General features: G+C 46.8%; 1 protein-coding gene across 4 annotated transcripts in view; it reads right to left on the bottom strand.

The window, feature by feature from the left end:
* RASGRP2 (RAS guanyl releasing protein 2) overlaps positions 1–22,595 on the bottom strand; it is a 261,441-nt gene that overhangs the window by 142,166 nt on the left and 96,680 nt on the right. For all 4 annotated transcript variants that reach the window (XM_068259466.1, XM_068259465.1, XM_068259468.1 and 1 more), the window contains one exon: positions 18,540–18,642. In XM_068259466.1, coding sequence (XP_068115567.1) covers positions 18,540–18,642 — 103 coding nt within the window. The remainder of the gene's footprint in view (positions 1–18,539; positions 18,643–22,595) is intronic.

Below are 22,595 nucleotides of genomic sequence, written 5' to 3'. Positions count from 1 at the left end.
CTACATGCGGTGGTCCCTGTAAAAGATGTAATCAACGATTACGTCCAACCGAGCCTCCCACCTGAATGCTAATTGATGCAGATCCTGCTAGATCGGTATGGCAGGCAAAGGGTGTATGACCGTACACCTGATTGGCTGACTGGCGCCTGCTGGCCAGATAAAGGTAGGAAATTGCCTGAACTGGTAGTGAGCAATTGTGTGTGTTGCAGTTTGCATTCAGTTTAGAGGTAGTGGGGGTGAAGTTCCTGGAAGTGAGAGAGCCAGGGCTTGCCCACATTTCCCTCTAGGTATCGCATGGTGGTTTGGGGGCCCCAGCCAGTGAGAGAGACTGTTGCCCCCGGCTGTCGTGCGAACCAGTGTTTGTGTTTCTGAAAATGAACCAGGCTTGGGTGGTTGGTGAGTTCCTGGCCCCTGTTGTTGGCAAGAGGGGGACATGAAGTGGCTGGGAATCACTATGCCTGCCTTACCACCCTTTACCACCACAACCTCCTGGCTCCTCCTGATTAATAAGCCTGGTTCACAATTTTTTTACAGCAGTGGTACCAACGCTACATGCCATGGTACAATCACTTGTATGCTGCTGGCACACGTTACACCTGCTGCTGCATTGCCCTGCTCCTGCTGCCTGTGCTCCCACCGCCAGGGTGCCACAGGCCACTGCTGCGAAGCCCAAAAAATTGTGTAATTTTTTTGAGGTGTCTGGGATGAAAACTGTGCTGTGAGGAGGCCCCAACTGCGGCAGTACGACCGCTTCCTGGAACCTCACGTTTGTTATGGTTTAACTGTGCTGTGGTACCAACACTAGGTGCCATGGACTACCTATGCATGCCACAGGGTCCACACAGAACAATCTTCTGCTGCCAGTCTGCCACCACCAGCTATTATGCCACTACAAATAGCTGCATCTGCGGCTGCCTCCTCCTGCTTCTGTCTGTGTTTACCACCGCCAAAATCCACACAGAACAATCTTCTGCTGCTAGTCCGCCACCAGTATTACGCCACTACAATAGCTGCATCTACCTCCTCCTCCTGCTGCTGTGTCAGTCTGTGCTTCCCACCGCCAGGGTCCACACAGAACAAATCTTCTGCTGCCAGTCTGCCACCACCAGCTATTATGCCACTACAATAGCTGTATCTACCTCCTCCTGCTGCTGTCTGTTTCCCACCACCAGGGTCCACACAGAACCAGTGCTGCTCATCAGGATTCCGGATATCTGGGTAACCCGGATATCCAACCATTTTTACGCTATCCGGATCAGATTCTGGATTTCTCTAAAAATCTAGTTAGCTATCTGCGGATATTTGGCCGCTTAACCCGGATATCCGCGGATATTGCGGATATCCGGATCCAAAATACTGTAGCTAAGGAACTGACGTCCTGGAGCCAATCAGAGGGCTCCCAGCAGAAGCCCTAGCAACCAATCTCAGAGGGGAACCCTGGCCAGCCCCACCTGACCTCATTGAGCCAATCAGAGGGCTCCCAGCCTAAACCCTGGCACCCAATCACAGAAAGAAACACTGGCCAGCCCCCCTGTATAATAAGGAGGGCTGCCATGATGAGACATATCGTATTAGCTTGCTGAATGCTCACTGAGAGACATGCTCCAGTGCTGGTGGCCTAGCAAGGGGGGGGGGCAGATTTTTTAAATGTTACAATCAGAGAAATTGTCATTTTTGATTTAAAAAGAAATACAAAATTGTACTACGTGTGGCCACCTGTACATTAACACTACACCCGACCATTTTTAATTATGTTACACAATTTAAGCCTAAACTACAGATCCCCTTTAATTTGCGCTTCTAACCAAAAAAATAAAATCCGTAGCTTCTTTCTCACATTCCATTATATTATCGGCATGTTTCACACAACAGTATAAAACCTTCATGAAGATACTTCCTCTGACATCTTTGTATTCCCCAACCACCACAAACCAACGGATGATGTCGAGAAGCAAATGAAGGTGTGGACTTCACAAAAATGATGTTACTATGGTTCTAAATGGAAACATCTTCACGTTTAACTTTTTATTAATTGGTCCCCGAAGGATTTTCGCCCACATATGCTCAATTCACAACTGTAGACAATTGCTGTCAAAAAGAACACTTCATATTTATGAGACATGACTGTGATGTGACAGGGTTATTAGCTGTGTATAGTATTTATGAGGAATAGCTATGCTGTGACAGGGTTATAACTTATGCATAACATTTACACCTTCCTCTTTATACCAGTGTAGAGAGACTTCTCCGTTTCCTCGTAGTTTTGGATACCGGAAACGCACCTAATACATTTTAAAGTTCAATTTGAGGAACAGGTCTAAATATACCAGAGGTGTATCTAGAGGGGTGCTGCATCCCCATGCCTGCGCCTGTGCTGCGCCCTTATGCCGCCCCCTGTACTGCGCTGCCATGCCTACCCCGGTGCCTCCCCATGCCTGCCCCTGTGCTGCGCCACTATGCCTGCTCCTGTGCTGCGCCCTTATGCCACCCCCTGTACTGCACTGCCATGCCTACCCCGGTGCCTCCCCATGCCTGCCCCTGTGCTGCGCCCTTATGTCGCCCCCTGTGCTGCGCCACCATGCCTGCCCCTGTGCTGCGCCCTTATGCCGCCCCCTGTACTGCGCTGCCATGCCTACCCCGGTGCCTCCCCATGCCTGCCCCTGTGCTGCGCCACCATGCCTGCTCCTGTGCTGCGCCCTTATGCCGGCCTCTGTTCTGCACTGCCATGCCTACCCCGGTGCCTCCCCATGCCTGCCCCTGTGCTGCGCCCTTATGTCGCCCCCTGTGCTGCGCCACCATGCCTGCCCCTGTGCTGCGCCCTTATGCCGCCCCCTGTACTGCGCTGCCATGCCTACCCCGGTGCCTCCCCATGCCTGCCCCTGTGCTGCGCCACTATGCCTGCTCCTGTGCTGCGCCCTTATGCCACCCCCTGTACTGCACTGCCATGCCTACCCCGGTGCCTCCCCATGCCTGCCCCTGTGCTACGCCCTTATGTCGCCCCCTGTGCTGCGCCACCATGCCTGCCCCTGTGCTGCGCCCTTATGCCGCCCCCTGTACTGCGCTGCCATGCCTACCCCGGTGCCTCCCCATGCCTGCCCCTGTGCTGCGCCACTATGCCTGCTCCTGTGCTGCGCCCTTATGCCACCCCCTGTACTGCACTGCCATGCCTACCCCGGTGCCTCCCCATGCCTGCCCCTGTGCTGCGCCCTTATGTCGCCCCCTGTGCTGCGCCACCATGCCTGCCCCTGTGCTGCGCCCTTATGCCGCCCCCTGTACTGCGCTGCCATGCCTACCCCGGTGCCTCCCCATGCCTGCCCCTGTGCTGCGCCACCATGCCTGCTCCTGTGCTGCGCCCTTATGCCACCCCCTGTACTGCACTGCCATGCCTACCCCGGTGCCTCCCCATGCCTGCCCCTGTGCTGCGCCCTTATGTCGCCCCCTGTGCTGCGCCACCATGCCTGCCCCTGTGCTGCGCCCTTATGCCGCCCCCTGTACTGCGCTGCCATGCCTACCCCGGTGCCTCCCCATGCCTGCCCCTGTGCTGCGCCACCATGCCTGCTCCTGTGCTGCGCCCTTATGCCGCCCCCTGTACTGCGCTGCCATGCCTACCCCGGTGCCTCCCCAATCACTCAGACCTCAAATACTTAACTTATATATGTAGGGTGCACTTGGCTTAGTGTTAGAAAAGAGGACAGAGAGGGAATAAGAAGAGATATTCAGGGATGCTCTCCAACCTCAATCACGAGTAATCACGAGTGATTACACGTGACTCAAATGAGGTTTAATTACAGCAGGTGTGCGGCGGGCGATGAAAGGGTTATTTACCCATAAATCGGCATCCTCCCTGCGCTCCAAAGCAGTCCATGCGTCCTATTAGTCGTGTCCAAGCCTCGCTGCCGTCACTTCCTTTTTCTGGCTTGCATCCCTGGAGATAGGCTGCTGCTCTTAGAAGGGAGGGTGGCTCTGACGGGGGTGTTTGCCATAGGCTCTATATTACCCAGATACACCCATGAAATACACCATATAATAGCTTAGTAAACAGAGTGGCCAAATTTCACTTTGTTGTGTCAAATGAGGAGTCTGCTGCTTAAGGCCCCTTTCACACTAGTGCATTGCATTACCCGTTTTTTACCGCTGGGAAGCGCTACACCAATGTAAGTCTATGGGGCATTTCATACCTGTGCGATGTGATGAGGCAGAAGTGATGTTTTCGCCGCACAGGCAATGCTAGAGCAACAGCATGTTGGTGGTCTACATGCGCGGCGAACTGCGACAACCAGAAGTAATGTAAGTCTATGGCGCTGCACATATTTAAAACTGAACAGTGCACATATTCGTATAAGAGCGGAAGACCACTTTGTTAATACACTTCTGCAATCCTCCGATCACAGCGCACCGCTACCGTGGGTTAGCGGTTTGAAACCAGCTTTAATGTTGTAAAAAAAAGTAGTCATGTCAACTGCAATAGGTGTAAGGATTTAAAGGACAACTGTAACGAGAGGGATAGGAAGGTTGTCAGGTTTATTTCCTTTTAAGCAATACCAGTTGCCTGGCTGTCCTGCTGATCCGCTCTCTAATCCTTTTAGCCACAGACCCTGAACAAGTATGCAGCAGATCAGATGTTTCTGACATTGTTGTCAGATCTGACAAGATTAGCTGCATGCTTGTTTCTGGTGTTATTCAAACACTACTGCAGCCAAATAGATCGACAGGGCTGCCAGGCGTCTGGTATTGTTTAAAAGGAAATAAAAATAGCAGCCTCTGTATTCTTCTCACTACAGTTGTCCTATAACGCAAACCTGAACTGAAAAATAAAGGTCAAAATAAACATACACAAGTCATACTTACCTCCCCCTTAGTCTACTCATCAATCTCTTTCTCCTCTACTACATTCTTTTGTCCACTAATTTATGGAATTCTCTGTCCTCCATTTTAAAAATTGGGTTTGCACTCCATTTACCTGTAATATCGCCCAAGGTGATCGAGCCTAAAGATGGGGACGGCGCATTCACAGAGGGCCTATAAAGCCTCTTTTACACTATACACTAAAAAACTGATGCATTTTAACTTTCCAATGCAGTGCTTTGTGAAAAAGTGTTCAGCTAAAATGTGTATAATATTAAAGTGGTCTGAAACTCTGACATAACATTCAATAAAAATGTGTTTTCCTAATTTTTATTACTCATACAGTTATCATATTTGCTTTTGTACAAAAGTAATATTGTCTGTTTAAAAACAGACAAAAAAAAGTTTCCAGAGTGTAGTTTACATTGTCCTGAAACCTGCCATGGCATTTTATTCAAACTGGTTTTTATTATATATTAACATCTTCTAATTAGCTGTTCTGAGCTGTTTGTGTGCTTAAAGCACAGATAGCTTCACAGAGATCTCCTTTTCACTTGTTACACTGTGTTTACACACATGTATCAACATTGGAATGCAAACTAAGATACTGTTATCTCCAGTTTGGATGCAGATTTGAAGCTGAATAGCAGGACAATGTGCTTTGTTTAACCATTTCAGTGATGTGCTGCTAAAAAAAAATAATCTGGGATAAAGCTACTTTAAAGCTGTGAGGTATCTTTTAGAGCAAAGTAGAAATGCTGACTTTTAGACCACTTTAATGGAGCCATAGGGAAACATGGATATTAACATGCATATCAGTTGTCCCTTTAGTTATAACTGACAGCAACTGATAGGCCTGGTGCACACCAGAGGAGTTTTTCTGAGCGTTTTGAGTTATTGAAACCTCCTGCTAATGTTATCCTATGTGTGTTAAGAAGCGCGGAAGAGCCGCCGCCATGAGGCAGCAGGAGGCGGCTCTTTCCGCGCATACTGGGGCAGAGCACGGGGAGGCAGCCGCCTCCTCTCAGCGTGAGGCGGCTGTCTCCGTGCAAGGCATGGCGGTGCGCGGAGAAACCGACGCGTTGGACGCGGCGGTTAGCGCACATGGCCCCACTGCAGAGACTCCGCAGAACGGTGTTTGTGTGGCTGGGACACGTAGTCCCTCCAGGTTCAGAGTGACGCGCGCGCACTCAGGCAGGAATTATATGACAGCCAGAGGTAGTCAGCTGACCAGGCTGGTCAGCTGACTCTGGCTCCACTCCTCATTGGTCCAGCACTTAGGGAGGTGCTGGAGGGATCCTTGTGGAAATATACTGGAGCCTGGTCATTTCTCCAGTGTCTGGCGTTGCGATCACATATGTGGGAGCACTCAGACCCTTAGTCAGATCCTTAAGTGTGCCGGGACCAGCTGGAGCTGTAATCCTACTCTTTCAGCCTGACTCCTCCCGCCTTGGAGAGTTCAGGTCTTCGGAAGGAATCTGTGTAGTACTCTTTACTACACTGAGGCCTAGTCCTCTAAGTGTTACTGTTACACCAAACACTCCACTCAGGTGAACAGAGGTTAGCTGGTATATCGGATTATCGGTGATACTGCAGATCACTTATAATCTGGTATATTTCTGTATTCCCGGTGATACTGCAGATCACCGGTAATCAGATCCTCTATGTGCTTCACCGATCGTTACAATGTGTCTATGCACACTGGAGCAATGAGGTTTTGTAAAAAAAAAAAAACATATTACATTGGGAAGAGCTTTTGAAACCTCTAGCGTTTGGGGAGCTTTTCTGGTGTGTCTCAGCCCATATAGTGGAAAATGGCTCTAAGGTTTTCAGCTTCCGGAGAGACAAGTACAACTAGATCTTGTCGGAACTGGAAGCAATTGTTTTTAAAAGAAAATGGTGAGCTACTGAGAGAAACTGACAGCGAGGTATGTGTGTAATAGTCATTTGCAGGTACATCATGTGTTTATTTAACTAAGTTTAAAGAATTTTATATGGCTTAGGTTCCCTTTAATATGACCATACAATAAAATGATACAATAAAATCGAAAGGTTTTTTTTTTTCATCCTTTCAAGAAATCTGATCGAATTTCCCATTTTTATTCGATAAAAGAAGATTGGGAGCGTTGGATTTTTCTGAGAATTTTTTATGAAACTTGAATGGTGTAGGGTAGATTGTCAATTACTTGATGTAAAGCATAGACCCAAGGAATTTTTTCTGAGTTTTATATAAATTTTTTTCATCATTGGGGAAAAGTTAAACATGTGTATGGTACATTGGTCAGATTTTTGAAATGTTACAATCAATCAGAAAAATGGATTGCAATTCTTGAATTAAAAAGATATTTAAAAAAGTGGGTACTTAACTCTTAACCCCCTTCCTTAACACCTAACCTTAACCACCCTTATTCCCTTCCTTAACTCCTAACGTTAACCTCCCTCCTCCTTAACCTAACCCTTAACCTTCCCCCTTAACCCCTAAAGATTAACGCTTAACCCTGTATCCCTTCCTTAACTCCTAACATTAGCCCTAACCCTTAACCGCCTCCCTCCTTAAAGAGAACCTGTACTGAGTATAATTATTTAAAATAAACACTTGAGGTAACTTCAAATGAACATTATATAGTTACCTTGCCATCAGTTCCTCTCAGAAGCTCACCCTTTTCTTCTGACAATGATCCCTTCCAGTTCTGACAACATTTTGTCAGAACTGAAATATAGCAGTTGCTCTCAGTTATATATCAGTTGCTGTCAGTTAAAGCTGAGAGGAGAACTGATGTGTCCATGTTTCCCTATGGCTCAAGTGGGCGATGTTACAGTTTAACTGTGTGCTGACCAGGAAGCTGTTATGGGGTAACGGCCATTTTCAAAATGGAGGACGGAGAATTCCACTGATCACAGTGGACAAACAGGACGCAGGAGAGGAAAAAGAGATTGAGGAGTGGACTACACAGGATGTAAGTATGACTTGTGTATGCTTATTTTGACTTTTAATTTTCAGTTCAGGTTTTCTTTAAAGAGAACCTGTACTGAGTAAAAATATTTAAAATAAACACATGAGGTAACTTCAAATAAACATTACATAGTTACCTTGCCATCAGTTCCTCTCTGAAGCTCCCCATTTTCTTCTGACAATAATGCCTTCCAGTTCTGACAATATTTTGTCAGATCTGAAATATATCAGTTGCTGTCAGTAAAATATCAGTTGCTGTCAGTTATAGCTGAGAGGAAAACTGATGTACCAGGTAATGTCCATGTTTCCCTATGGCTCAAGTGGGCGATGTTACAGTTTAACTGTGTGCTGACCAGAAAGCTGTTATGGGTAATGGCCATTTTCAAAATGGAGGACAGAAAATTCCCTTGATCACAGTGAACAAACAGGACGCGGGACAGGAGAAAGACACTGAGGAGTAGATTACATGGGAGGTAAGTATGACTTGTGTATGCTTATTTTGACTTTTAATTTTCAGTTCAGGTTTTCTTTAACCTCTAACCTTAACCATTTCCCCCTCCTTAACCCCTAAGGGCCTGTTTCCACTACACACAGATTGGATGCAGAATGGATGCAGAAAAACTGACTCCAATGAATGCCTATGGGCCTGTTTCCACTAAAAGCAATTTTTCTGATGCAGATTTTTCCCATAGGCATTCATTGGAGTCAGTTTTTCTGCATCCACTCTGCATCTAATCTGCGTGTAGTGGAAACAGGCCCTTACATTAACCACCCTCCTTAACCCCTAACCTACCCCTCCTTAACTCCTAACCTTAATCCCCCCTCCATAACGCCTAACCTTGAGGAGGGAGTTAGTGTTAAGGTTAGGAGTTAAGGAGGTGGGATTATGGGTTAGGGTTATGGTTAGGCGTTAAGGAGGGGGGCAGAGAGGATAAGGTTAGTAGTTAAGGAGGAAGGTTAAAGGGTTAGGGTTAAGGTTTGGCGTTAAGGAGGGTGGCAAGAAGGTTAAAGTTAGGGTTAAGAAGGGGGAGGCTAAGGGTTACGGTTAGGAGTTAAGGAGGGGGAAGGTTAAGGTTTGGAGTTGAGGAGAGACATGAAGGGTTAGGGTTAAGGTTAGGGGTTAAGGAGGGGGAGGTTAAGGTTAGGGGTTAAGGAGGTTAAAGGATATGGTTAGGAGTTGAGGGGGAAGGTGAAGGGTTAGAGTTAAGGTTAGGGGTTTAGGAGGGGAGGTTAAGGTTAGGGGCTTAGGGTTAGACGTTAAGATTAGGGATTAAGGGGGAGGTTAAGGGTTAGGTTAAGGAGGAGGGAGGTTAAGGTGAGGGGCAAAGGAGGGGGAGGTTAGGGGGGAAGTTAAGGGTTAAGGTTAGGAGTCAAGGAGGGGAAGGTGAAGGGTTAGGGCTAAGGTTAGGGGTGAAGGGTTACTAATTTTACTAAACTATTTGTCACGGACGATTGCGGGGACGCAGGCGCGTCCTGGAACCGCCCGTGAAGAAAAGAACGATCGCACTCGATTCCTGCATCGATTGCGCCTCAGATCAATAAAGCCAAGATCTGATGTGCAGTATCCCTCTGCTTAGGAACAGCTGGGAAATCTGTCTTAGCTGAAATGACAGCCTGGGGGGAAGGTGTTAATTAGCTTGGACATATTCCCTGTGGTAGGCACAATTTCCCTTTTGGCTCTGGGAACCAGGTGACACCTAGATGTTAATTAGTCAGCAGAGAACTCACTCTGCCATTTGGGGAAGACAGGATGAGCTCCCAGCAGGGGGCTATTCAAAAAATCTGCTCTGCTCAGACCGGCCGGAGCCATATTAGAAAGCATGGAGTTTAGTATTTTGAGCATGTTTAAGCAATACCGTTCAGGTGAGAAATGTGAAAGTTATATCATTCTGCTGGTCCGGATCTTGTGAGTGTTTTGATATTAAATTTGGGCCACTGTCCTAAACAGAACTCTGGGAATTCCACCGTTTTTTAACCAGGCATGCAAACATGCCCAAGTTTGATATCATATTAATCGGTAGGTTCTGGGGATCGAGAATATGTACTTATTATTTGTGGGCCGGCCGCGCAGGTCTGCCTAGGGAACATGTCAGGATTATGAGGTTGCTAAAGCCCCTGCCCACATGTGATTACCATAGTCCGGCCTGGAGGGCCGACTCTGGGAGCCCGCCTCTGAGCTCAGCTCCATAAAAAGTGAATGAGCTGCCTGGGAAGAGGTCCTCCACACTGAACCATCTTGCACTCATCAGATGCCAGCTTGAGGATATGCTGGTATCCACCTGGTCTGAACTCTGAACTCTGGACTTTGAAACCAAGGACTTTATGATTCTTCCCACAATAAGGACATCTTTCCAGGAACTAAGTATTTTTCTCCCTTCTTTTATTTTTCATACTGGCTATTACTGTTTTAATAATTGTTGATTTTCATAATTGTCTGTATATATTAATTATTTATATTGCGTGAATAAATGACTTTCCCCAAGTCCTTCACTGTTTCGCTACCCTGCTTATCAGCACACACAGAAATGATCCCGGGTCTCTGAAGATACGCTACTGTTTGTTTGTTGTTGGCTAGACAGAATATCGTGTGTTTAACCGTTTTATTCGCAGGATTAGTCAGTCAGTTAGTGGGCCCCACGGTCCCATAGTAACCACGGTGGTGGCAGTCTACTCTGAACCAGTAGGTGACGTTGTAATTACCCGTGTCTCACAGGCTCCCTTCTGAGTTGTCTGCGGCTAATTCTTAACGGTTCCTGCGCATTGACTGCGACCAGAGTTCGCAGGATCTGTGCGCTGGCACCGTTTAGAAGGCTAAGTGCGGTCAGCCACTAGGGCTCCTGTGACAGTGTTAGGCAGCGGTTGGGATCTGTGTTGTTATATTGTAATGTGTGCAGCGCTCCAATGGCGGGGAAGTAAATGGAGTTATGGGCTCACTATCTCCCTTTTCCAATATCTCACATACTACACAGGGATAAATTATCATATAACATCACTCAATTCATATTACATTGAACACAGTTCAGAGTCCCTTGTTTACACGATATGTTCTCAAGTCCAGTGTAAAGTAACCACACTGATTCCAAGCTTTTTGATAATAGACAGTTCCACAATTCAACAGTTATACTCTCACCAATATCCAGTGGCTGATAGCATAAATATCAGCAACCACGCTTGTTTACAAATCCGGACCTCAGGCTTCCTCATCAGCTTCACTCTATATTACACTCAAACAGGTCAGAGGAGAGAGAAAGTACATAGCGTAATCCAGTTTAGGCACTATTACCAAGTGACACCCTCCACCAGTGAGCACCTATGTGCCAGCACACTGTGTCCGTGTACAACCACCGCTATAAGCACCTAGCCGCTCACCAGATTCAATGGCTGACTGTTTCCAGACCAGCAAGTGCGCTCAGGTGTCATTCAGGTACTGCCATGCGGACTTCCGCTTTCCACCAGCTGTTTTCTTCCTTAAGAACTCAAAACAAATGCCTCCATAGCATAATTCCACTTTATTATAGTATATAAAAGATTAAAAGTGCACTCACAAGTATAGAAGAACAATGCGCATATCACATGTAAAATCCTCGGCCGTTGTCTGCCCTGTGCGTCTCTGCTGCCGCCGCTCCTGAGGGGATCTGTGTTGTGCTGAAAGTATCTGCGATAGCGCTAGCGCTATCGAGAAACGAACTAATTCGTTGGTGTAGCTGGAAGGCAATATATTTTTTATATATACAGAGAGACTGTGTAGCCAGTACCCCTTCCCCAAAGTTTTATTTTATTTGGCATGGAAATGTCCGGGAACTACCAGAACATGTGCCTAGCAGACCTGGAAAATCTTTGCGAAGAGAGGGGCATTGGCATCCTCCGCAAGACAAAACGGGACCTGATAGCAGACTTGTCCAGATGGGATGCCCAGCAACTGCGGGAGCCGGGAGTGTCCGCTGAGGTGGATACCAGCCCATCTGACAATCAAGGGGAACCAGAGGCTGAAGATCTTAGGCGTACAGAGGTTGAGCATCCTGCGGGCCCTGTTGCAACAGTTACGCCAGAGACTGTCAGTATGGACCCCAATCCCAGAGTTTCTGACATTACTCGCCCGGAACTGGCCAGTACTGGACTGTCCATGGGTGCTGACCCGGTAATGCAGCAGGCATTACAAAAGCTGATGGAGACTGACCTGGAAAAGTACATGCAGTACATGGAAGCACGAGAGGAACGGGAGCGCCAATCTGCAGAACGCAAAGCTGCTGCTGCTGCTGAACGCCACGCGGAGAGGGATGCCGCAGAGGCGCGGGAGAGACGACAGCATGAGCTCAACCTGGCAAAGGTGCAACAGGCCAGCCGGAGTTCACCGCCCAGCCTCCCTGCTGAAGGAGCTGCAGCACCCGTAAGTGCAAAATTTAAATTTGCTAATATTGAAAAAGACACTGACATTGACTTGTTTTTGCGGTCTTTTGAAAAAGCATGCCGTCAGTATCGTCTGTCCCAAGACCAGTGGGCCAGACATCTGACACCTTTGCTGCGCTACAAAGCGCTTGATGCTTTCGCAGAATTGCCTGCGGAAAAGGATAATGATTATGATGCTATAAAAGACGCTATCATTACTAAGTACCAGCTGACGCCAGAAGCCTATCGCAAAAAGTTCAGGGCCTGGCAGAAAAAGTCTTCTGATTCGTACCGAGATGTGGTCAGCAGCTTGCTCACCACACTCCGCCAGTGGACACTCGGCCTCACCAAAGGGTCTTATGGCGTCCTGGAGGACTTGATAGTCCTGGAACAATTTCTGAACATTTGCCCTGCTGATGTACGACAGTTTGTGTTAGAACGCAGGCCGGCTTCAACCACTGTCGCTGCAGACCTTGCTGAGACTTTTGCAACTACCCGGGTGGCTGATACACGCAGAACTGTCCCATCCAGCTGGAGAGGAGGTCAGCCCAATACCTCGGCAGACCCTCCTGCCCCTGTGAGCCGTCCGCCACAGAGGCCACCCAGCGCAGCTGCTGCACCCAGGCCCGCAGCGCCTGGAGAGGTCACCTGTCACTACTGCCGCCAGCCCGGACACATGAAATTCGACTGTCCGGAGCGGAGACAGACACCACCAGCACCTGGATCATCTGCATCACCTGCACCTCACCCACAGCAGAGGCAACCCGCCAGCGAACCACAGCCTGGATCATCAGATTTTGTCCTGTTTGCACGCGGACAGGAAATCCGCGACCGAACCGACCAGCAGCAACTTGTTAGAGTGAACGGCAAAGTTGTCACCGGATTTCGAGACACCGGAGCTGACATCACGTTAGTTCACTCACATCTTGTGCCAAAGAAGAGCATCAGCTCCAGCCGATCCCTTGCCCTTACTGGAGTAGAGGGCACCCTTTTCCACATAGCCCACGCAAAAGTGAAGCTGGATTGGGGAGCGGGAGGAGTCCAAGAACGGGTTGTTGGGGTTATGAAGGATCTCCCAGTCCCTGTGTTGCTTGGGACTGATTTGGGCAAGCTTGTGTCCTACTATGAACCTGCCACGACCGCCTTGTCGCTCACGGAAGGAGACGGACTCTCCACCCACCACCAGGTACTTTATACACTTGGGGGAGCACCAGGGGGAGGTGGGTTGAATGTGCCCAGTTCAAGGGTACCAGGTTCAATAGTGCCTGCTTCAAAGGCACCTGAGTTTGATGTACAGACTGTCTGTTGTGATGATGCTGTAACTGTACCTGAGTTTACTGTACAACCTATCTGTCATGGAAAAATGTCTATACCTGTCAATATCATTACTGCATGCAATGATGATTTGAGTACTGTCCGTCTGTGCCATTCTGACAGTGTACCGGTGCTAGCAGTACCGCGCAGCTGCACTGCTCAGAACCTGGGCTCGGAACAGGTGGAGGGGGTTCCGGCCTCCTCCCCCTCCTCTGACCGCAGGGATGAGACCTTTCAGCCGCTGGCCTCGTGTGACATGAGCCAGTTGGCTGAAACTGACAGCGCCGTATTCTCAGCTGCACTACAAAGTGACCCAAGCCTGGAGGTGCTCAGGCAGCAAGCCGCTGAGCCCCTCGCAGACGGGGCCGCTTTCAAGGTGTACTGGGAAGGTGGGAGACTGTACAGTGAGTCTGTACAGCCCCCTACAGGTAGATCCCACGCGGATACCAAGTGGCTTGTGGTCCCGAGTGCGTTCAGGGGACATGTGCTGAAATCCGCACATGGTAATCCTCTGACAGGGCACTCGGGTGTCCACAAGACACTCGCCGGTATTCGGAACCAGTTTTATTGGCCCCGGATGAACAGGGATGTAGCAAACTACTGCAGGGCATGTGCCGTCTGTCAGGAGCTGGGAAGGTCCAGGGATTCCCGCGGGGTTCCCTTAGGTCCACAGCCACTCAGCAGGGGAACCCTGCGTGGGCTGGCTGTTGACCTAACCAACCCACTGCCCGTTGTCAGCAGTCCCGGCAGACACCACGTCCGACTGCAGTGGCGCAAACGCCCTGTCCAGAACGGTCCAGGTTGGGTCAACCCTGAGGGTAGCAGACCGCGACCGGTCCAGGGGAACCGAGCCACAGGCTCCAATAGGTTTTCCCGCCGTACCGGCACCTCGAGGCCCGTCAGCCAGGTTAGCGGCGCCGCCACACATCTTGCGGATGAGTGGCTAAGCCACGGACAAGGGGAGGGCTGTCACGGACGATTGCGGGGACGCAGGCGCGTCCTGGAACCGCCCGTGAAGAAAAGAACGATCGCACTCGATTCCTGCATCGATTGCGCCTCAGATCAATAAAGCCAAGATCTGATGTGCAGTATCCCTCTGCTTAGGAACAGCTGGGAAATCTGTCTTAGCTGAAATGACAGCCTAGGGGGAAGGTGTTAATTAGCTTGGACATATTCCCTGTGGAAGGCACAATTTCCCTTTTGGCTCTGGGAACCAGGTGACACCTAGATGTTAATTAGTCAGCAGAGAACTCACTCTGCCATTTGGGGAAGACAGGATGAGCTCCCAGCAGGGGGCTATTCAAAAAATCTGCTCTGCTCAGACCGGCCGGAGCCATATTAGAAAGCATGGAGTTTAGTATTTTGAGCATGTTTAAGCAATACCGTTCAGGTGAGAAATGTGAAAGTTATATCATTCTGCTGGTCCGGATCTTGTGAGTGTTTTGATATTAAATTTGGGCCACTGTCCTAAACAGAACTCTGGGAATTCCACCGTTTTTTAACCAGGCATGCAAACATGCCCAAGTTTGATATCATATTAATCGGTAGGTTCTGGGGATCGAGAATATGTACTTATTATTTGTGGGCCGGCCGCGCAGGTCTGCCTAGGGAACATGTCAGGATTATGAGGTTGCTAAAGCCCCTGCCCACATGTGATTACCATAGTCCGGCCTGGAGGGCCGACTCTGGGAGCCCGCCTCTGAGCTCAGCTCCATAAAAAGTGAATGAGCTGCCTGGGAAGAGGTCCTCCACACTGAACCATCTTGCACTCATCAGATGCCAGCTTGAGGATATGCTGGTATCCACCTGGTCTGAACTCTGAACTCTGGACTTTGAAACCAAGGACTTTATGATTCTTCCCACAATAAGGACATCTTTCCAGGAACTAAGTATTTTTCTCCCTTCTTTTATTTTTCATACTGGCTATTACTGTTTTAATAATTGTTGATTTTCATAATTGTCTGTATATATTAATTATTTATATTGCGTGAATAAACGACTTTCCCCAAGTCATTCACTGTTTCGCTACCCTGCTTATCAGCACACACAGAAATGATCCCGGGTCTCTGAAGATACGCTACTGTTTGTTTGTTGTTGGCTAGACAGAATATCGTGTGTTTAACCATTTTATTCGCAGGATTAGTCAGTCAGTTAGTGGGCCCCACGGTCCCATAGTAACCGCGGTGGTGGCAGTCTACTCTGAACCAGTAGGTGACGTTGTAATTACCCGTGTCTCACAGGCTCCCTTCTGAGTTGTCTGCGGCTAATTCTTAACGGTTCCTGCGCATTGACTGCGACCAGAGTTCGCACGATCTGTGCGCTGGCACCGTTTAGAAGGCTAAGTGCGGTCAGCCACTAGAGCTCCTGTGACACTATTTTTTTCCTGTTACTTTAGTTATGTACTGTAATTTATTATGTAAGTAATGTGTTCATTCTGCACAGCCACAGCACCTCCACTGAAAGAGATTCCAGGCTGTAATCTTAAACACTGATGCTGAAAGGATTGAAACATTGTATACACTTTTCCTGTGTGACGGCATAATACGCAAGTACCAAAAATTGTACTGTGTGTGGCCACCTTACCATTTCAGCCCGCGGGTATTTTTCACCTTATGGACGAGAGGAATTTTCCCCTTACAGCGCTCCTCCCTTTCATTCCCTAATAACTTTATCACTACTTATCCCAAAGAAATCTTGATTTTTCCACCACCAATTAGGCTTTCTTTGGGTGGTACATTATGTTAAGAATTATTTTATGCTAAATGCATTTTGACGGGAATAATACAAAAAAAAAATTGAAAAAAAATCATTATTTCTCAGCTTTCGGCCATTATAGTTTTAAAATAATACATGCTACTGTAATTAAAATCCACACATTTTATTTGCCCATTTGTCCCGGTTATTGCAACGTTAAAATTATATCCCTAGTATAATGTATGGTGACAATATTTTATTTGGAAATAAAAGGTGCATTTTTCAGTTTTACATCCATCACTAATTTTTAGCCCATTATTTCATAATTATACGCCCTCTTGACAGATATTGTTTTTTTTTTCCTCTAAAGTCAGTAGGTGTATTTTACTGTTTGGCCACAAGATGTCCCTGCTGAGCAAAATTCTATGTAGCGTACAAGTACGCTACATAGGATACAATGTATTGCTACAATTGTAACTAGGGGAAGTGACTTAAGGTTTCAATGGAAGCCTGCGATCACTGTGCCGGCGGGGAGATTTATGAATGGGAACATTGTTCCCATTCATAAATTTAACGATCGGGCAGCAGAAACCGGCAGAAATGATGGCAGGAGATAGCGCGGCGGCTCTATGTAAGAATTAACACTGTTTTTTAACTAAAACAGTGTTTATTCTCGGCGGTAATGTACGGATTAGCACAGGGGACTTTTGTCCCCTGCAGCCAATCTCCCCTGCTCCCAGTAACATCGCTATCGCGGGAATCTGCCTGCATGATTGCCTGAAAACCCCTCAAACTGCAGGGATGTGACTAGCGCGTCCCTGCGGCTCTAGCAGCTACCGCTGCGGACGTGAAGCTCACATCCACGAGGCATAAATGATTAAGACTATAGAAGGGATTACAATGTAAATTACTCTAAAGGACAGTCAGTGAAATAGTCTGTTCAGTAGTGATGAAGCAGACTAATTCATGTGATTCAGGGTGGCAGACTGTAGGGGGCAGAAACAGCTCTACATTTATGGCTCATACACACGGGGCACAATTGTCGCCGCAAACACGTGGCACGCGCATGTTGCAGCGACAGATCCCCGTGCCGTCGCCAGTCCTAGCTGTCGACGTGGCCAATCGTCGGCAACAGCTGTTGCTGCAACTGCGCCGCAACTGTCGCTAGTCCGCCACGCGTACTGCGTGTGTATGCGGACTAGCGACAGCAACCCATAGATGGAGCACGGAGCTTCCGGCGGGAGGAGGAACCTTCAGCGACAGCTTCCGCCGCATCTCTGTCCCTCTGTGCGTCATGTGTATGGCTGCTGCACAGAGGGACCTGGCGACAAAATGTCGCTGCTTTTTTTTTTTTTTTTTTTTTTTTTTGGTCTCTTGTGACTTTTGTGCCTCATGTGTATGAGGCTTAAGCCAATCTCTGTCGGTCTCTCCCACTGCTCTGCTGCTTCTGCCTGACTCGCAGAGCACACAGCTTACCTGCTGTGGGTCCATGCGTGCTGACAGGCCCCTTTATATTTACTGCACTCTGCTAGCTCCGCCCCTCCTCCCTCCCGGCTCTCTGCTGTTTATGCTGTGAATGTATACTATACCCGAGGGAAGAATGCTGTGTTTGTGTTTGTATGTATGTGTATGTACAGTGTGTGTGTGTAGTGTGTGCAGCGTGTGTGTGTGCACTGTTGGTGTCTGTGTGTGTATAGTGTATGCATGCTGCCCCAGCCAGCAACTAATCAGCACTCCACAACACACTATCAGCACCCAGCTAATCAGATCCCAGCCACCCGCCCATCCACTTTTCCTCACTCAGCCGTACACCAACCAGCACCTATTCACTCGTCTGTCAGCAACCAGCCACCAACCAGCACACCCGCACTCAGCCGTAGGCCTATCAGCACCCACTTGTTTGGCTGTCAGAACTCAGCCAACCACCTACCCACACATCCGCACCCAGCCACTCACCTATCAGCACCCAGCTATACATCAGATTTTTTCCTCTGGATGGGAGGGCGTATCCTCACAAACTTGCTTCAGGCAGCAAAAAGTCTAGAACCTGCCCTGATGGTCATGTGCAGGAGAACTCACTGGGAAGCATGTGATCAGCTTGGTCAGGTGATGGATATGTTAGTCTCTGATTTGCTAGTCATGTGCTAAAGCAAGATGTGATTACAGCAAATCAGAGCTTTGCCAATCTATCAGCTGATCAAACACATCACATGCTTCTCCCAGAGTCCTCCAATATATGGTCATCACTACAGCTCAGCAGTTCAATATATGCTGTAAAGCGCTGGAGAAAAATATTGGCACTACATAAAGGCATAATAATACATGGTAAAGAGTTTACAAAGGATATAGAGTGAAGAGTTTCTTTGCCAGATCTCCAGATGGGATGTACCAAGGATGCATCATAAGGAACATTTGAACCAGCTCCCGATCCTTTGGATTTCCATCTGAATCTGTAAGAAAAAGAGAAAACAGCATTAACAGATTAGACGAATAGAATAATGCTCGCTCTTACTCGCGTCTCCGGGAGTTTACTGCGCAGATGCAGTATGAGGTTCTCTCGTACTGCGCCTGTAAGCTCCCGGAGATACTATGGGAGCAAGCATGCGCGTAGCCAAGGCAGCAGAGCAACAAAATGGCATCAGATGGCTAAGTGAACCCGGACCGGCGGTGGGGAATGGAGGATCGTAGTAGGATGGCGCAGGACATGACAGCTGCAGGGGGCCTAGATAAACCCCAGGTAAGTGTCAGTTTTTGTTGTTTTAATAATCCACAGAACCACTTTAAGATGTGGGTGAGAGAACTGGTTGAGGAGGAACTTTACTTCAAACTGACAGACACCTCTAGGATGAATAAGAGCCAGACCTTCTCATCCAACATCAGCACCTGACCACACAAGGGCACCTGGTATAGACGAAAAGGCACCTGGAGTAGCTGAGATGTCGAATGCAGCTACAAAAGGCGCCTAGTGTAGCCGAGATGCCAAATTTGGCTACAAAAGGCACCTAGTGTAGCCGCAAAGATAGCTTTAGTTTATAAAAAAGGATGCTGTTATAGACAAAATTTCTGGAGCTATAAAAGGGCGCTGGGTATAGCTGAGAAAAGTGATAGAGCCGAGAAAACTGAAATAGCTAAAAAAAAAAAAGAGATTACTATAATGCAACATCTCCCTACTCTCACACAGAATCCTCCCCTGGTGGTGCCTGACCCTGAGACTCCCCCCCGTGGTGACTAACCTAAACCCCCCCCCCCCCCCGGTAGTGCCTAAGACTCCTTTGGTAGTGCCTAACCTTAATACCCCCTCTGGTGGTGCATAACCCTAAGACCCCCCTGGTGATGACTATAACCTAACTCCTCTCTAGTCTTACTGTATATACACACAGTAAAACATCCCTGTAAGTAAAAGCTGAAATCTGTTAAAAACCCATTAAGGTAATCACCAAGAGTTTGGCAAAGCCTGAAATCATTATCCCATCACCAAATGTCACTGCGAACATGGATTTAATCAGTGGTGTTATGGAGGTAGACGTGACCAGCAGTACTATGAAAGATCCATTTAGATGTGCTTCTTAGTAGATCGTATTATTTGCCCTGTCAAATATATAGAAACTTTTTGGAGAAGCAGTCAGCAGTCAGTCAGCACTTTTAGTGGGGGAATTTTTGCACGCTTTTTTTCTTTTTGTTTTATGCTCACTTATGGTTCCTACTTTAAATTTGGAGATCAGCCTGTATTTTACATATTTAACTTTACTGAGGATTATGTGGTTCACTTTTTCCCATATAGGATCAGCACTCCATGTGACAGTTTAACTTTTGTCACTACATTAACCACTTCAGCCCACAGAGTTGTTCATTTTGCATCTGAGCAACTTTCACCTCCCATTCATTTGCCAATAACTTTATCACCACTCATCACAATGAATTGATCTATATCTTGTTTTTTTTCTGCCACCAATTAGGCTTTCTTTGGGTGGTACATTTTGCTAAGAATAATTTTATTTTAAATCAATTTTAACAGGAATATTAAGAAAGAAATGGAAAAAATTCATCATGTTTCAGTTTTTGGTCATTATAGTTTGAAATTAATACATGCTATCGTAAATAAAACCCATGTATTTTATATTTGGAAAATAAAGGTGCATTTTTTCAATTTGCGTCCATCACTATTTACAAGCATATAATTAAAAAAATTATATTAATATACTCCTTTGACATGCATCTTTAAAAAGTTCAGACCCTTAGGTAACTATTTATGTTTTTGTTTTTAATTGTAATTTTAAAAAAAATGATTAAAAATTTTATTTGGGTAATTTTTGGTGTGGGAGGTAAACAGCTAATTTTAAATGTAAAATAATGTATTTATTTAATAAACAATTGAAGTTAGTGTAGTTTTACTATTTGGCCACAAGTTGGCAGTCAAAAAGACCTGGGAGCGATCGATCTCGCTTTCAGGAACAAGAATGAGGATGGGAAACTTTTTTTTACTCAGAAAGACCACAGCCTCTGATAAGAGGCTGTCAGTTTTTCTGCGGGGGACTTTGTTCAATGAATGGGATCTATAATCCCATTCATTGATCACTAGGCTAACGGCCAGCGGAGGGAGCATGGCGTGGACGGCAGGAGCAAGCGCAGCCTATCTGGACGAGAATGTTCATCCAGATAGGCTTAAGTGGTTAAGGTGGCCACACATTATAAAATAAAAAGATTTGATTTTTCCATTTTTCAATAAAAACAATTGGTTACACAGAAAAATTGAAAGTTGTTTGCAAAATCAAATTACCCATTTTTTCCATATTAGAAAATTCTGATCAATCTTTCAGAAAATTAAAAGGTATCCTTGTCAATTTCTTTATTTTATAAACCCAGCAATATTTTTTTGAGTTTTCGATCATTTCTTTTTTCATAATTAGAGAAAAGAACGCTGAAGAACATTAGCAGAGACAATGTAACACATTGGTCAAACTTTAAGTAAATTGATTAAGAAGTCACCACAAGTATCCTCCTTCACTTACGCCAAACTACCTGTGACCTGGACCCTGGCCCGACACAGTTTATGCTGAAATGTCCCGACCTGTTTATACAAGTATTCCTCAAAATTGCAAACTGTTCCTTACAATTGGGGATATTTCCTGCTTTACTGAAGGAAGCAATCATCAGGTCGCTCCTCAAAAAACCTTCCCTGGACCCAGATGCAATGACCAGCTACAGACCTGTCTCTAATCCTTTTCCTTTCTCTGGAAGGTAATTGAAAAAGCCATATACCACCATCTAGAAGCCAAAATCTTACAAAACAATATTTATGACCCATTCCAGTCTGGCTTCAGAAAAAAATCACGGCACTGAAATGGTCTTCATCCAAATCTATAACCACCCACTCATGGCAAGAGACAGAGGAGAGTGTTCCATTATGATACTGCTAAACCTTTGTGCAGCCTTTGATACAGTTGACCATGACATCATGATAAGCAGGCTACAGGAATATTATTTCATTGATGGCATAGTTCTCCAGTGGTTCCAATCCTTCTTGAGTGGCAGAACCCAAAAAGTGTCTATGGGTCTCTTCCTGTCCAACTCTGTACCACTTAAGTATTACGTGCCCAATAACTCAATGCTTTCTCACCTGCCATTCACAATTTACATGCTACCACTTGGAAAACGGATCCAACAACATGGCCTGACATACCACTGCTATGCTGCCAACACCCAATTACATCTTTCATTCAAGCCTAGTGTGACAGACCCAACTCCAAATGCCTGCTTAGCCAAACTACAGCAATGGATGAGTGACAACTGGCTGAGACTAAATGCAGATAAAAGTCCTTCTCATCGGAGGGCAGCACATGACAACAAAACAACTTCACTTGCAGCCTTCACCACTGGTAATAGGAGGCACAGATCTACACAGCTCTGATCATGTACGTAGCCTGGGAGTTCTAATTGATGGGGATTCATTTAAACTTTTACAGAATTTACATTTCTGCTGTGGTGAAGTCATCCTATGTTCACCTGAAGAACTTTGCAAAAATCAAGCATCTCATTCTCCAAGAAGATCTGCCAACATTAGTTCATGCCTTCATTACATTCCAACTGGACTATTGTAATGTTCTCTAAACCTTCCATACTAGGACTTGTACCAACCTCGTCACTGCCACATAAAACCGGTCCTGCACTCCCTTCACTGGCTACCTATAAAATGGAGAATCCCAGTGGCGTAGCTAAGGAGCTATGGGCCCCAATGCAAGTTTTACATTGGAGCCCCTCCAATGCACTCTATACATAATTGATATGGCGCACCGAAACCTGCCAATAGCAACTACAGTGTCAGATGTGCAAGAAGGGAATGGGGAGCAGTTTTTTTTCATGATTACCACTATTCAAAGTATCTATAGAAGCGATTATTATGAGC

The sequence above is a fragment of the Hyperolius riggenbachi genome, chromosome 11, assembly GCF_040937935.1.
Source record: "Hyperolius riggenbachi isolate aHypRig1 chromosome 11, aHypRig1.pri, whole genome shotgun sequence".
Lineage (NCBI taxonomy): Eukaryota > Metazoa > Chordata > Amphibia > Anura > Hyperoliidae > Hyperolius > Hyperolius riggenbachi.
The sequence above is the reverse complement of the archived record's forward strand: the minus strand, read 5'-3'. Positions and strand labels throughout refer to the sequence as shown.